The sequence below is a fragment of the Rhinoraja longicauda genome, chromosome 9, assembly GCF_053455715.1.
Source record: "Rhinoraja longicauda isolate Sanriku21f chromosome 9, sRhiLon1.1, whole genome shotgun sequence".
Classification (NCBI taxonomy): domain Eukaryota; kingdom Metazoa; phylum Chordata; class Chondrichthyes; order Rajiformes; family Arhynchobatidae; genus Rhinoraja; species Rhinoraja longicauda.
The window spans coordinates 621,900-638,190 of record NC_135961.1 but is presented as its reverse complement, the minus strand read 5'-3'; the positions used below and the strand labels follow the sequence as shown (position 1 = coordinate 638,190).

Genomic DNA, 16,291 nt, shown 5'->3' with positions numbered 1-16,291 from the left:
TGCTCTACAACACTCCCCAGAGCCCTACCAGTCACTGTGTAGGTCCTGCCCTTGTTAGATTTTCCAAAATGCAACATCCCATATTTCTCGGTATTAAATTCCATCAACAACTCAGCCCATCTGCCCAACTGATCCAAGGTCCTGCTGTAATTTTGACAACCATCTTCACTATCTGCAATACCACCTACCCTTTGATCACAGCTTCAAAGAACTCAATCAGATTTGTGAGACACAACGTCCCCATACAAAACCATGCTCACTATTCCTAATCAGCCCTTGTCCATCTAAATGTATGTACATCCTATCCCTCAGTAACTCTCTAGTAACTTTCCAAATATAGATGTTAAGCTCACCAGCCGATAGTGCCCAGCATTTTCCTGCAGCCCCTCTTGAAAAGAGCAACAGCATTTGCCACCCTCCAGTCTTTCTTTATTTCAGGACGACATGTAAATTTTAGCCAGAGCTTCTGCAATTTTCTCTCTAGTGTCCTCGAATATATCTGATCTGGCCTGGGAGATTTGTCTACACAATAGGACCTTCGGCACCTCTTCGACCGTAACAGACTGCTCTCAACACTTCCAATGACTGCCCCAAGTTCCTCCGTCCTCCTGTCTTTCTCCACGGCACAAACAGAGGAGAAATACTCTTTGAGGACCTTGCCCATCTCCTGTGGCTCCACACAGAGGTGACCTCTTTCATTCCTGAGGAGTCCCACTCTCTCTTTAATTACCCTTTTATGTACTTACAAATTCTCTTGGGGTTGTCCTTAATGCTATCTGCCAGAGCTACAGTGCCCTCCATAATGTTTGGGACAAAGACCCATCATTTATTTATTTGCCTCTGTACTCCACAATTTGAGTTTTGTAATAGATTTGTAATAGAAAAAAACACATGTGGTTAAAGTGCACATTGTCAGATTTAATAAAGGGTATTTTTATACATTTTGGTTTCACCATGTAGAAATTACAGCAGTGTTTATACATAGTCCCCCCCATTTCAGGGCACCATAATGTTTGGGACACGGTAATATCATGTAAATGTTTAGTATTTTAAAGTTCCAAGATGTTTAGTATTTTGTTGCAGATCCTTTGCATGCAATGACTGCTTGAAGTCTGCAATTCATGGACATCGCCAGTTGCTGGGTGTCTTCTCTGGTGATGCCCTGCCAGGCCTGTATTGCAGCCATCTTTAGCTTATGTTTTGGGGGCTAGTCCCCTTCAGTTTTCTCTTCAGCATATAAAAGGCATGCTCAATTGGGTTCAGATCGGGTGATTGACTTGGCCACTCATGAATTGACCATTCTTTAGCTTTGAAAAACTCCTTTGTAGCTTTAGCAGTCTGTTTGGGATAGAAACATAGAAAACATAGAAAATAGGTGTAGGAGTAGGCCATTCGGCCCTTCGAGCCTGCACCGCCATTCAATATGATCATGGCTGATCATCCAGATCATTGTCTTGCTGTAGAATGAACTGCCGGCCAATGAGTTTTGAGGCATTTGTTTGAACTTCAGCAGATAGGATGTGTCTGTACACTTCAGAATTCATTATGCTACAACCATCAGCAGTTGTATCATCAATGAAGATAAGTGAGCCAGTACCTTCAGCAGCCATACATGCCCAGTCCATAACACCCCCACCACCGTGTTTCACAGATGAAACTAAAATGTATAAAAATGGCCTTTAATAACATCTGACAATGTGCACTTTAACCACGTGTGAATTTTTCTATTACACATCTCAAATTGTGGAGTACAGAGGCAAATAAATAAATGATGGGTCTTTGTCCCAAACATTATGGAGGGCACTGTATCACCTGTCCCATTTTTGCCCTTCTGATTTCCTTTTTTAGTTTGCTCCTCAGTTTCTGAAACTCCTCCAGGAATACACTTGAACCCAACTGCTTTTTTCTGTCCCATGCCTCCTTCTTATTCTTCACCAAAGCCTCGTTTCCCTCGTCATCCAAGCTTCCTTACATTTGTCTGCCTTGCCCTTCACTCTAACAGGGACGTGCATGTCCTGCGCTCGTCAGCACAGTTTTAAAAACATTCAATTTTCCCGATGTCACTTTTCTTCAAACGGCCTACTCCAATTAACTTGAGCGAATCCCTCTCTCATATCCTCAAGTTGGCCTTATCTGAATTTAGCATTTTAACTCGTGGGCCCACTCTGTCCCTATTCATAACTACCTTAAACCTAATCGAACAGTGGTCGCTGGTCCCATAAGCCTCATGCACGAACACTTCATCCTTGCGCGTCCCACTTTCCCAACACTAGATCAAGCGTTGCCTTCTCACGTGTGGGACTCTCTACATACGGCTAGAGAAAACACTCCTGAACACTGACAAATCGCACCCCGTCTAAACCTTTCACACTATGACATTCCTAGTCATTAGGAAAGTTAAAATCCCCCACCATGACAACCTCATTTGACTTGCAGCTGTCTGCAATCTCCCGGCACATTTGTGCTTCTAATTCCCGTGGGCTATTCGGGGGTCTGTAGTACACCCCCACGAAAGGCAAATGCACTGTCGCCATTTCCTGTAATAGTATGACATAGATGTTGCCGCTGATCGTCGTTGGCAAAGAAGGTACATCCCTCAGCGGGACAGGCAGCATCTCCGAAGAGAAGGAATATGTGACGTTTCGGGTCGAGACCTTCCTTCAGATTGAGAGTCAGCGGAAAGGGAAACGAGAGATAGACGGGGATGTAGAGAGATATACATCAAATGAAAGATATGCAAAAAAGTAATAATGAGAAAGGGAACAGGCCATCGTTTGCTGTGGCCTCGATGAAAACTAGTTATAATGAGACATTAAGACGGCTGGTACGACTTGGTTGGGGTCCTTGGACAGTCTAGGGAGGAGGTATAGGGACAGGTGTTGCATCTTCGGTTGCAGGGGAAGGTACCTGGGGAGGGGGTGGTTTGGGTGGGAAGGGATGTTAACCAGGGACTTGCGGAGGGAACGGTCTCTGTGGAAGGCAGAAAGAGGTGGAGATGGGAAGATTTAATAGGAATCCGAGGGGTAACCTTTTCACACAGAGGGTGGTGCGTGCATGGAACAAGCTGCCAGAGGAGGTAGTTGAGGCTGGGACTATCCCATCGTTTAAGAAACAGTTGGACAGGTACATCAATACGACAGGGTTGGAGGGTTATGGACCAAGTGCAGGCAAGTGGGGCTAGTGTAGCTGGGACATTCTTGGCTGGTGTGGGTGAGTTGGGCCGAAGGGCCTGTTTCCACACTGTATCACTCTGTGACTACTGACTCTATGTGGCTAGTGGTGGGATCCCGTTGAGGGTGAGGAAAATGTCGGAGGGTTATGTGTTGTATGCGACGGCTGATGGGGTGAAAGGTGAGGACTAGGGAGACTGTTCCTGTTGTGACTAAGGGGAGGGGGAGCAAGGGGAAAGGGAGAAGGAAAAGAGTTCAGATCTCCTGTGGCTATTCCACTGTAAAACCATTGAGGAGCATGACCGTACAGAGGAGAGCAGCAGCTGCCAGGTCTGTGGCAAAATCAGGCAGAGCGATAGCGATAGCGATAGGGGACTAGGTTAGGGGAATAGGCAGGAGCTTCTGTGGCTGCAAAAGGTACTCCAGGATGGTCTGTTCCCTCCCTGGTGCCACAGGCAAGGATGTCTTGAATGCAGAACATTCTCAAGGTGGAGTGTGAATAGCCAGAAGTCTTGTGGTGTGAGGATAGCAAAGTTAGTGTGGAGAATACTAATATGCTGGGCAGTTTGAGATGGAGAAGGAGGTGGTATTGAGGCTCTTGAAGAACATTAAGTTGAATAAGTCCCCGGGGCCTGATGGGATTTATCCCAGGTTTTGAGGGAGGCAACAGAGGAGATTGCAGGGGCTTGACAAGGATCTTTTTTTCTTCGTGAGCCACAGACGATGTCCTGGAGGACTGGAAAAGCCAGTGTTGTTCCTTTGTTTAATAATGGATGTAGAGAGAATCCTGAGAACTATAGGCCGGTAAATTGCATGTCAGTCATAAGGCTGATCCAGAAGATTAATATGTACACGATTCACAATGACTTGGTCGTATGGATTTGGAACTGGCGTATTCATGGAGGATAGTGGTTGGGGCCAGGAATGGGGCGCAGGTACATATATTGGCATTTAACAGGCTTTTAGATAGGCACATGAAAATGCAGGGAAGAGAGGGATATGGAACATGTGCAGGCAGATGAGATCAGTTCAGTTAGGCATCATGTCCAGCACAAATATTGTGGGCTGAAGGGCCTGTTCCTGTGCTGTACTGTTCCAAGTTCTATGAAACTGGAGCACTCGGAGGAAACCCACGTGGTCACGGGGAGAAGGTGCAAACTCCACACACATAGCACGCAAGGTCAGGATGGACCTAAGGTGGAGTGAAGCAGCAGCTCGACCAGTTGCCCCACTGTGCCACCCTGTGAACTCAGAGCTGCAGCCAATGAACAACAGCCTGATGTATGTTTTCATATTGTCCAAATGGTCCAAGTTTCACCCACATGTTTAGACCGTAATGGTGTATCCTTATTGTTTTGATGTGTTTATGCTTTATTTTGAATTGTATGTTTGTGTTGTTACTTGCGAGCGGAGCACCAAGGCACATTCCTTGTATATGCACATACTTGGCCAATAAACTTATTCATTCATTCATTCAAAGCAGAGTGGAGAGCCAGTGAGATTGCATCTCCCGTTGATCCTTGTGGCTGGAGGCACATTGCAGTTGGTCCTGGACCTAACTTGGGTAGTTGATGTGCATGATAACCAACCTCTCAGAGCACTATATCACCACAGAGGTTCATGCAGCTGGTCGGTGCTCATTGAGGCATGTCACTTTACTCTTCCTCAAACTCGCATTACTAAAGTCGATTAATGAATTAAAATCGTTGAAAACATTAGCGACGCAGTGGTGCTGGTTTGCGACGGGCACGGTGATGGACGCCCCACACATCTCTGTCCTCCACACAGCTGGCCAGCTCCTCTTTTGTCTCTACATATGCGTCTTCCATCAACGTCTTCAGCCTAGTCTTGTTTGGTGGTCCCGGATTCCGTCTTCCATGGGTGGGTTCCCACAGCACAACCTTGTTTGCTGGTGTTTCTGGATGGCGGTGGCAATGACCAGCGAGCCTCATCCTTCTCCACCTGATCTTCTCGGTCAGAGGTGGAATCTCCCCGTAGAGCTGGGCGTTGGTGGTGTGCTCCCTCCAACTGACATTTGGTACTTTTCTGAGCATTCAGGTGTAGACAACATTGAGAGAGAAAGTCGAAGGTTCCCACAAGCCCAAGATGTAGAAACAAAGAAACTCAGAAAATAGGTGCAGGAGGAGGCCATTTGGCCCTTCGAGCCAGCACCGACATTCATTGTGATCATTGCTGATCATCCACAATCAGTAACCCGTGCCTGCCTTCTCCCCATATCCCTTGATTCCACTAGCCCCTAGAGCTCTATCTAACTTTCTTTTAAATTCATCCAGTGAATTGGCCTCCACTGCCCTCTGTGGCAGAGAATTCCACAAATTCACAACTCTCTGGGTGAAAAAGTTCCTTCTCACCTCAGTTTTAAATGGCCTCCCCTTTATTCATGGACTGTGGCCCCTGGTTCTGGACTCGCCCAACATTGGGAACATTTTTCCTGCATCTAGCTTGTCCTGTCCTTTTATAATTTTATACGTTTGTATAAGATCCCCTCTCATCCGTCTAAACTCCAGTGAATAAAGATAAAGCTAATGTCTGCAAAACCTCCAAGAAGTTTCATCCCTGCTGGTTTTAATAACGCGAGGGCACCTTCAAAGGGTTCACCCTCACGAAGGATCTTCTGGCATCAGGCTCAGTGACTACAATTGCAATGCCACTGGACTGAGAAGGCACACCGCTGTTCTCCCTTTCAAAGTGAACGCATTGTGATTGTTCAGGAGCTAAACGTACAAGGTCCCCTTTGATGCCTCGTTTTCACACCTAACATTCTTTATCTGAGTCTGCCTCTCCCCTGACTCTCATTCTGATGAAGAGTCTCAAGCCAAAACATCACCCATTCCTATCCAGAGATGCTGCCTGTTTTGTTGAGTTACTCCAGCATTTGTTGCACTCCTAGATCCCTCTGCTCTACAGCACTCCCCAGAGCCCTACCATTCACTGAGTGCGTCCTGCCCATGTTAGACTTCCCAAAATGCAGCTCCTCACATTTTTCTGTATTAAATTCCATCAACCATTCCTCAGCCAACCTGGCCAATCGATCCAGATCCTGCTGCAATCATTCACAACCATCTTTGCTTTCTGCAAAACCACCCACTTTTGTATCATCTGCAATTAATTTATTTATTAATCTAGCTAATTAATTTATTGCATCGTATGGGAGGCGCATTCCCAATCTCGTTGTACCCCCCCCTTGTACAATGACAATAAAGATATATTGTATTGTAAACTTGCTAATCTTGCCATGTATGTTCTCATCCAAATCATTGATGTAGATGACAAACAGTAACAGGCCCAGCACCGAACCCTGAGGCACACCACTAGTCACAGGCTTCCAGTCTGAGAAGCAACTTTGGACCATCACCCTCTGCTTCCTTCCATGAAGCCAATCTTCTATGCATTCAGCTATCTCTCCTTGGATCCCATGCGATCTAACTTCCAGAGCAACCTACCATGCGGAACCTTGTCGAGTGCTTTGCTAAAGTCCATGTACACAACATCTACAGCTCTGCCCTCATCAACCTTTTTGGTCACGTCTTCAAAAAACTCAATCAGATTTGTGAGACACGATCTCCCACGAACAAAACCATGCTGACTGTCCCTAATCAGCCCTTGTCCGTCTAAATGCCTCTATATCCTATCCCTCAGAATACTCTCTAGTAACTTATCAAATACAGATGTTAAGCTCACCGGCCTATAGTTCCCAGCTTTTTCCCTGCAGCCCTTCTTGAAAAGAGGTACAACATTTGCCATCCTCCAGTCTTTCAGCACCTCTCCTGTATTTAAGGACCACTTGTAAATTTCAACCAGGGCTCCCGCAATTTTCTCTCTAGTTTCCCCACAATGTCCTTGGATATATCTGATCAGGCCCTGGAGATTTGTCTACCTCCAAACACCCGAGTGCTTTCATTGCTATCCTGGGGGACTTCAACCAGGTGACTTTGGACGCTACCCAACCCACTTTCACTCAAGTTTGTTGACTGTCCCACCAGGGATATGAAAACATTATGACAGATATTATATGACAGACGCCCCCCCTCAATCCCCCTGGTCCACTTCCTCTGCTGTTTCTTTGTCGTGCTTGACCATCAAGGCTGAGCAGGTGAGGAAGGAGCTGAGCAGACTCCACCCAGGCAAAGCCATGGGTGCCGATGGTGTCAGCCCAAGGGTACTCAAGGCGTGTGCAGAATACTCCAGCACATCTTCAACCTGAGCTTGAGCCTGGAGAGGGTTCCTGTGATGTGGAGACATCCTGCCTGGTTCCGGTACCAAAGGGGACGCACCCCAGCTCCTCCAATGACTGCAGACCGGTGGCGCTGACTTCACGCATCATGAAGTCCCTGGAGAGGCTAGTGATCACTCACCTGCGACCCCTGGTTAAACCCTACCTGCACCCCCTGCAGTTCACTCACCAAACAAAGATGGGCATTGAGTATGCCATCATCCACCTGCTCCATCGGTCCTCCAATTCGACGACACAGAAAAAATCATTCACGCTTTCATTTCCTCCCGCCTAGACTACTGCAACTCCCTATACACTGGGATCAGCCAATCTTCCCTGTCCCGCCTGCAACTGGTCCAAAACGCCGCAGCGAGACTCCTGACGGGTACCCGTAAAAGGGACCACATCACCCCGATTCTGGCCTCTCTCCACTGGCTCCCTGTACGGTACAGAATCAACTTCAAGCTCCTCCTATTCACGTATAAAGCCCTAAATGGACATTCCCCCCCCTACATCAAAAATCTTCTAACCCACCTCTCTAACTCCAGGTCCCTCAGGTCGGCCGACTTGGGGCTACTCACTATCCCGCGGTCTAGGCTTAAGCTCAGGGGTGACCGCGCTTTTGCGGTTGCAGCTCCTAGATTGTGGAACAGCATCCCTCTCCCCATCAGAACTGCCCCCTCCATCGACTCCTTTAAGTCCAGGCTCAAAACCTATTTCTACTCCCTAGCGTTTGAGGCTCATTGAGGAGGCGCTGTGAACTGTTTGCGTGCTACTGTATGTTTCATTTTTTCCTTAGTACCTAATCAGATGTACAGCACTTTGGTCAACGTGGGTTGTTTTTAAATGTGCTATACAAATAAAATTGACTTGACTTGACTTGACCATCTACACCTCAGACTTCAGATACAACTCCGTCTCCTGCCACCTGCAGAAGTTTTCAGATGACTGCAATTGTGGGCTGCATCAGTGAGGGGAGGGAAGCTGAATACAGAGGTGTGGTCAACGACTTTGTTGAGTGGTGTGGGCTGAATCACCTGCAGCTCAACACTGACAAGACTAAGGAGTTGGTGGTGGACTTTAGGAGGAGAGGAACACCCCTGTCCCCTGTCTCCATCAATGGTGTGGATGTGCAGTTTACCAGGGAGTACAAATACCTGGGAGTGTACCTGGACAGTAAACTGGACTGGTCCAGGAACGCTGGGCACTGTACAAGAAGAGACAGAGCCGGTTGTACCTTTTGAGAAGGCTCCGCTCCTTGAACATCTGCAGTGAGATGCTGCAGATGTTCTACCAATCGGTGGTGGCCAGTGCCATCTTCTTCGCTGCCGTGTGCGGAATCCAACAGGATCAACAAACTCATCAGGAAGGCTGGCTCTGTCCTGGGGGCAGAGTTGGGTTCACGGGAGGTGGTCGTGGAGGGGAGGATGCTCCTCAAACTGCGGAGCATCCTGGACAATACATGAACCCTCCATGACACACTGGTCAACCTGATGAGCACCTCCAGCAACAGACTGGTTCCACCAAGATGCAGCACAGAATGCCACATACTCCCAATTCCTCCGTCTACGCCGCATCTGTGAGGTGTTTCACACTAGGGCATCAGAGATGTCCTCATTCTTTGGGAAACGGGGCTTCCCTTCTTCCATTATAGATGAGGCTCTCACTAGGGTCTCCTCTATATCTCGCAGCTCTGCTCTTGCTCCCCCTCTTCCCATTCGTAACAAGGATAGAGTCCCCCATGCACCCCATCAGCCATCGTATACAACAAATTATCCTCCAACATTTCCGTCACCTCCAACGGGACCCCACTACTAGCCACATCTTCCCATCTCCACCCCTTTCTGCTTTCCGCAGAGACCGTTCCCTCCGTAACTCCCTGGTCCACTCGTCCCTTCCTACCCAAACCACCCCATCCCCGGCATTTTCCCCTGCACCTGTCCCTTTACCTCCCCCCTCAACTCCATCCAAGGACCCAAACAGTCTTTCCAGGTGAGGCAGATGTTCACCTGCACCTCCTCCAATCTCAACTATTGTATCCGCTGTTCCAGATGTCAACTTCTCTACACCGGTGAGACCAAACGCAGGCTCGGCGATCGTTTCGCTCAATACCTTTGCTCAGTCCGCCTTAACCAACCAGATCTCCCGGTGGCTGAGCACTTCAACTCCCCCTCCCACTCCCAGTCTGACCTTTCTGTCATGGGCCTCCTCCATTGTCAGAGTGAGGCCCAGCGCAAATTGGAGGAACAGCATCTCATTTTTTGCGGGCTGCTTACACCCCAGCGGTATGAACATTGACTTCTCTAACTTCAGATAGTCCCTCTGTCCCTCTCTTTCCCCACCCCCTTCCCAGTTCTCCCACTAGTCTTCATGTCTCCTACTACATGCTATCTTTGTCCTGCCCCTTCCCCTGACATCAGTCTGAAGAAGGGTTTCGACCCAAAACGTCACCCATTCCTTCTCTCCTGAGATGCTGCCTGACCCGCTGAGTTACTCCAGCACTCTGTAAAACGTCACCTATCCATGTTCTCCAGAGATGCTGCCTGACCTGCTGAGTTACTCCAGCACTCTGTGAAACGTCACCTATCCATGTTCTCACAGTGCCCGGAAATGTCCAGGGAGGGGAAGAATGAAAAGGGGCCATTGGGACGACATTGAACACTTTGTCAGCACCCTATATGTAGTGACGCTTTGCATAATTTACATATGGAATGCAAGACAAAGAATTTCATTGTGATAATGTCACATGTGATAATAAAGTATCATTCATTTATAAATAACAAGTCAACAGGAAAGTTACGACATCTGGAGGCTTTGAACTGTGATGAGATTTTAAACAGCGAAGCATGCCATAGGAGATTAATTAGTCACAAGCAAAAATCCAACTAATATCATTCTGAAATGTATGCATAAATAAATATTCACAGTGTAACAAGATTAAACTCTTAACATTCACTTCCTCCTAACCTACCCACATCTGGATTGTTGGTTACCTTCAACAGTGCTTTAAAGACATCTTTGGACTAGACTGGATACTAAACACACACAAACTCTCAAACCAGAGGAAATATTTCACAATGCTCAGCATTTAAAATGACAAGCGTCAGTTTTGGAAAAGCAAGCTTACCTCTTTAAAGCACGACGAAGGATTTCTTATTTGCTCCAGCATGGCCCACTTTACAGTTGCTTGTCTTATATTTCCATCATATTCTCTGGAGCTCTGAGTGCCACTGGGTGTTCCCCTTGATCGCTCGTAGCCAGGTTCATTGAAATAGGGCTCCGCCACCAGTATCAAAGATTGAATTGACACCAATACCTGTCGAAAATAAGTGATTGCAACTTTTGACTGTCAAAAACAAAATGGCAAACTTTTCCTCAGTTTATGAACATTGCCCAATAAGGAGTTTTGTGAATAAGATATACTTTATTCATTGATGTAGGAAAATAACTGCACATGCTTTTATTACAAAATGCTGGAGTAACTCAGTGGGTCAGGTAGCATCTCAGGAGAGAAGGAATGGGTGACGTTTCGGGTCGAGGCCTATCTTCAGTCTGAAGAATGGTCTCGACCCGAAACGTCACCCATTCCTTTTCTCCTGAGATGCTGCCTGACCCGCTGAGTTACTCCAGCATTTTGTGATACCTTTGATTTATTCATTGATGCATGTAAAAGCAAAAAATAAAATTAAATATACATATACACCAGTCAACCAAAACATTATGACCTGATGAGCCAAAACATTATTGACCACCTGTCTAATATGCTGTTGGTCCTCCCTCCTTGTGCAGCCCCATACGCAGCAGGGTGCTGCACCCTTTCAAATTTAGTGACATCCTTTCCATATCTACTCAACAGGATTACACACAGGGCTCCTATAAAATCATGAGAGGAATAGATCGGGTAGATGTACAAAGTCTCTTGCCCAGAGTAGGTGAATTGAGGACCAGAGGACATGGGTTTAAGGTGAAGGGGAAAAGATTTAATAGGAATCTGAGGGATAACCGGGGACTAGTGTAGCTGGGACATGGTGGCCAGTTGAGCCGAAGGGATTGTTTCCACGCTATATCACTCGATGACTAACCATTCCTCAGCCCACCTGCCCAACCGATCAAGATCCTGCTGCAATTGTTGACAACCAATGGGCAATGTAAGTCCAACGACTTGTACAGCTGCACCACCAACTTTGTGCTCAATATCCTTCCTAACACATTACACCAATTCTCAGATCTCTACACTGGCTACCAGTCTGTCAGAGAATCGAATTCAAAGTACTCCTAATTGTCTACAAATCACTTTGGACCATTGCTTCGATAACAGCAATGGCAGGAATTTCTGGGCATAATCCGGAAGACGCAGGATCATTTCATTCCAAAGAGGAAGAAAGATTCTAAGGGGAGTTGGAGGCAACCGTGGCTGACAAGGGAAGTTAGGGATGGAATAAAACTAAAAGAAAAGATGTATAACACAGCAACGGGTAGCGGTTAGCCAGAGGATTGGGAAACTTTCATAGGACAACAGAAGATAACAAAACGGGCAATACGGGCTGAAAAGATGAAGTACGAGAGGAAGCTGGCCAAGAATATAAAGAACAGTAAAAGCTTCTTTAGATATATTAAGAGAAAAAGAGTAGCAAAGTCAAATCTGGGTCCCTTGAAGGCAGACACTGGTGAAATTATTATGGGTAACAAGGAAATGAACAGGTACTTCGGATCTGTCTTCACTAAGGAAGACACAAACAATCTCCCAGATGCACTAGAGGATAGAGGATCTAAGGGGGTAGAGGAACTGATTTTTTTTTCATTAGGCGAGAAATAGTATTGGGTAGACTGATGGGACTGAAGGTTGATAAATCCCCAGGGCCTGATGGTCTGCATCCCAGGGTACTCAGGGAGGTGGCTCTAGAAATAGTGGACGCATTGGTGATCATTTTCCAATGTTCAATAAATTCAGGATCAGTTCCTGTGGATTGGAGGATAGCTAATGTTATCCCACTTTTCAAGAAAGGAGCGAGAGAGAAAACGGGGAATTACAGACCATTTAGCCTGACATCGGTGGTGGGGAATATGCTGGAGTAAATTATTAAAGAGGTAAAAACGGTGCACTTGGATAGCAGTAAAAGGATAAGTCCAAGTCAGCATGGATTTATGAAAGGGAAATCATGCTTGACTAATCTTCTGGAATTTTTTGAGGATGTGACAAGTAACATGGATGAAGGGGAGCCAGTGGATGTAGTGTATCTAGACTTTCAGAAAGCCTTTCATAAGGTCCCACACGGGAGATTGGTGAACAAAATTAGAGCACATGGTATTGGGGGCAGGGTGTTGACATGGATAGAGAATTGGTTGGCAGACAGGAAGCAATGACTAGGGATGAACGGGTCCTTTTCAGAATGGCAGGCAGTGGCGAGTGGAGTGCCGCAAGGCTCGGTGTTGGGGCCGCAACTGTTCACCATAGATATTAATGATTTGGTTGAAGGAATTAGAAGTAACACTAGCAAGTTTGCGGATTACACAAAGCTGGGAGGCAGTGTAAACTGTGAAGAGGATGTTAGGAGGTTGCAGGGTGACCTGAACAGGTTGAGTGAGTGGGCAGATGCGTGGCAGATGCAGTATAATATAGATAAATGGGAGGTTATCCACTTTGGCGGCAAAAACAAGGAGGCAGATTATTATCTCAATGGTGTCAGGTTAAGTAAGAGGGAAGTGCAGCGAGACCTGGGTGTCCTTGTACACTAGTCACTGAAGGTTGGCGTGCAGGTACAGCAGGCAGTGAAGAAAGCTAATGGCATGTTCGCCTTCATAACGAGAGGATTTCAGTATAGGAGTAAAGAGGTTCTTCTGCAGTTGTATAGGGCCCTGGTAAGACCACATCTGGAGTATTGTGTACAGTTTTGGTCTCCTAATTTGAGGAAGGACATCCTTGTAATTGAGGCAGTGCAGCGTAGGTTCACGAGATTGATCCCTGGGATGGCGGGACTGTCATATGAGGAAAGATTGGAAAGACTAGGCTTGTATTCACTGGAGTTTAGAAGGATGAGAGGGAATCTTATAGAGACATATAAAATTATAAAAGGACTGGACAAGCTAGATGCAGGAAAAATATTCCCAATGTTGGGCGAGTCCAGAATCAGGGGCCAGTCTTAGAATAAAGGGGAGGCCATTTAAAACTGAGGTGAGAAGGAACTTTTTCACCCAGAGAGTTGTGAATTTGTGGAATTCTCTGCCACAGAGGGCAGTGGAGGCCAATTCACCGGATGAATTTAAGAGAGTTAGATAGAGCTCTAGGGGATAGCAGAATCAAGGGATATGGGGAGAAGTTGGGCACAGGTTACTGATTATGGATGATCAGCCATGATCACAATGAATGGCGGTGCTGGCTCCAAGGGCCGAATGGCCTCCGCCTGCACCTATTTTCTATGTTTCTAAAATACATATCAGACCTTCCCTCACCTTCCATTCCAGCTAGGCCCCTTAGGTCATTTGGGACCAGTCTATTAAACACTCCAAGAGTAAAAATAAAACATGGTGAAGTAGCTTTTAGTCACTCTGCTTCATGTATCTGGAATAAACTCCCGAAGAACTCAACCAGGCCCAAACTCTAAATATATTCAAAACTAGGCTTTAAATCTTCAAGTTCTGCAGTGTCTGTGACTAGCACTTTGATTCTTGCCACTCTCTATATCTTACTTTTGGTCTATTCTTATTACTTTTTATATCTTATTACTTTTTATCTAATTGTATTACTCTATCGTTCGCTCGTGTGTCAGACAACGTTAGCTTCTGTCGTCGTCCAACATGTTGACAGAATTGGTCGCCCGACGCGTCACAGAGCGCATCGTGTCGTCTATTCCAGGGCATCGCCACGAGGAGGCTTCTGTCATGATCCCCCATTACTCTATTAATCTTACTTATAACTATTAATTATTTATCATATTACTCTTATTATTTGTATTTTCCTACCTTCTCTCCTTGTTCTGTATTTTTTATGCTCTGTGTAAAGCACTTTGAATTGCCATTGCTGTATGAAATGTGCTATATAAATAAACTTGCCTTGCCTTGCCTAATGAAGGCAGGTCCCTCCTTCACCATTCCGTCTACCTGACTCACCATCTTTAGGAAATCACAGATTTGTGTTCTGCAACACTCTCCACGTCTCTACCATTGACTATACAAGTCTTGCCCTGGTTTGACAAACCAAGGCGGCACGGTAGCGCAGCGGTAGAGTTGCTGCTTTACAGCGAATGCAGCGCCGGAGACTCAGGTTCGATCCTGACTACGGGTGCTGCACTGTAAGGAGTTTGTACGTTCTCCCCGTGACCTGCGTGGGTTTTCTCCGAGATCTTCGGTTTCCTCCCACACTCCAAAGACGTACAGGTATGTAGGTTAATTGACTGGGTAAAATGTAAAAAATTGTCCCTAGTGTGTGTAGGATAGTGTTAATAGTGTTAGTGTGCGGGGATCGCTGGGCGGCGCGGACTTGGTGGGCCGAAAAGGCCTGTTTCCGCGCTGTATATATATGAAATATATATGAAATCTCACACTTGTCCATTTGCCATTCCTAGGGCCACCTTCCCATCTTGTCAACTTACATATCCTTCCTGACTGTCTACTATACCACTCATTTTGATATCATCTATAAATTTACTAACACTATCCTACACCCACTAGGGACAACTTTTACATTTCCCAAGCCAATTAACCTACAAACTTGCACGTCTTTGGAGTGTGGGAGGAAACCGAAGATCTCGGAGAAAACCCACGCAGGTCACGGGGAGAACGTACAAACTCCGTACAGACAGCACCCGTAGTGGGGATGGAACCCGGGTCTCCGGCGCTGCATTTGCTGTAAGGCAGCAACTCTACCGCTGCGCCACCGTGACCGCCCACAATTTTGAATCCAATTGACTAGCTGACCTTAGATTCTGTGTGATCTAACTTCGCGGTGAGCCGACCGTGCGGGACCTGAAAGGCCTGGCTAAAGTCCACATAGACAAGACTAACTGCCCTGCCCTAATCAACGCTCCAGGTGAGCTCCGCAAAAACAACTCCGTTTTGTGAGACACGATTTTCCACGTACAAAGGCATACTGACTATCCATAATCAGTTGTTGTCTGTCAAAATGCTGATAGATCCTGTGGCGAAGAATCATCTCCAACAACGTTCCCACCCAGTGGCACGTAGTTTCATAGTTTCTCCTTGCTGCCTTTCTTACATAATGGTACAACATGAGCCACCCTTCAGTGTTCTGCAATCTCCTCCTGTCTTAGAGGAATCCAACCCAGTCTTGCCCAAAGACACCCAGTCCCATCCTGTACGATTGAATCTTAACACAATATCACTCACTTGCAAGCAGAAATTTCACAAATTACTGATCATCTCATTATGCATCAGGAGACAAAACCAAATGGGAAAGCCATATGCAATAATGTGCGCTCAGACTTAACGATAAATTACAATTAATTATTCTACAATTAATTAATTTGTTTTGTTAATTGCTTACTGCACCTGTGCTAACTTTCTACACTTGACGAACCAGCATTTTTATATATGCGGTGGAGTAACTCAGCAGGTCAGGCAGGATCTCTGGAGAACACGGAGAGGTGACATTATGGGTCACAACCCCTCTTCAGGCTGATTGTGGCGTGGGAAATGTCGAGAAAACAAAGCTGGAAGAGAGGAGGGGCAGGACAAAGCCTGACACATAACAAGTGAGGGGGGGTGGGGGCTTGATAGTCAGATGGTTGGACAAAGGCTAGAGATGAAAAGACAGGACGTGTGAGGCAAAAGCATTGAAGTTGCAAATTGTGAAGCTAAAGCAAGGACTGTGGGTGGAAGGGGAGGGGAAAGTGGGGAGATAATTTTGACTAGGTGTGGCACAGGGGAGAGG

At 46.4% G+C, this 16,291-nt stretch overlaps 1 protein-coding gene across 6 annotated transcripts in view; it reads right to left on the bottom strand.

Moving 5' to 3' along the window:
* The window catches only part of birc6 (baculoviral IAP repeat containing 6), a 356,853-nt gene that overhangs the window by 9,405 nt on the left and 331,157 nt on the right, over positions 1-16,291 (bottom strand). For all 6 annotated transcript variants that reach the window (XM_078404650.1, XM_078404651.1, XM_078404652.1 and 3 more), the window contains one exon: positions 10,532-10,720. In XM_078404650.1, coding sequence (XP_078260776.1) covers positions 10,532-10,720 — 189 coding nt within the window. The remainder of the gene's footprint in view (positions 1-10,531; positions 10,721-16,291) is intronic.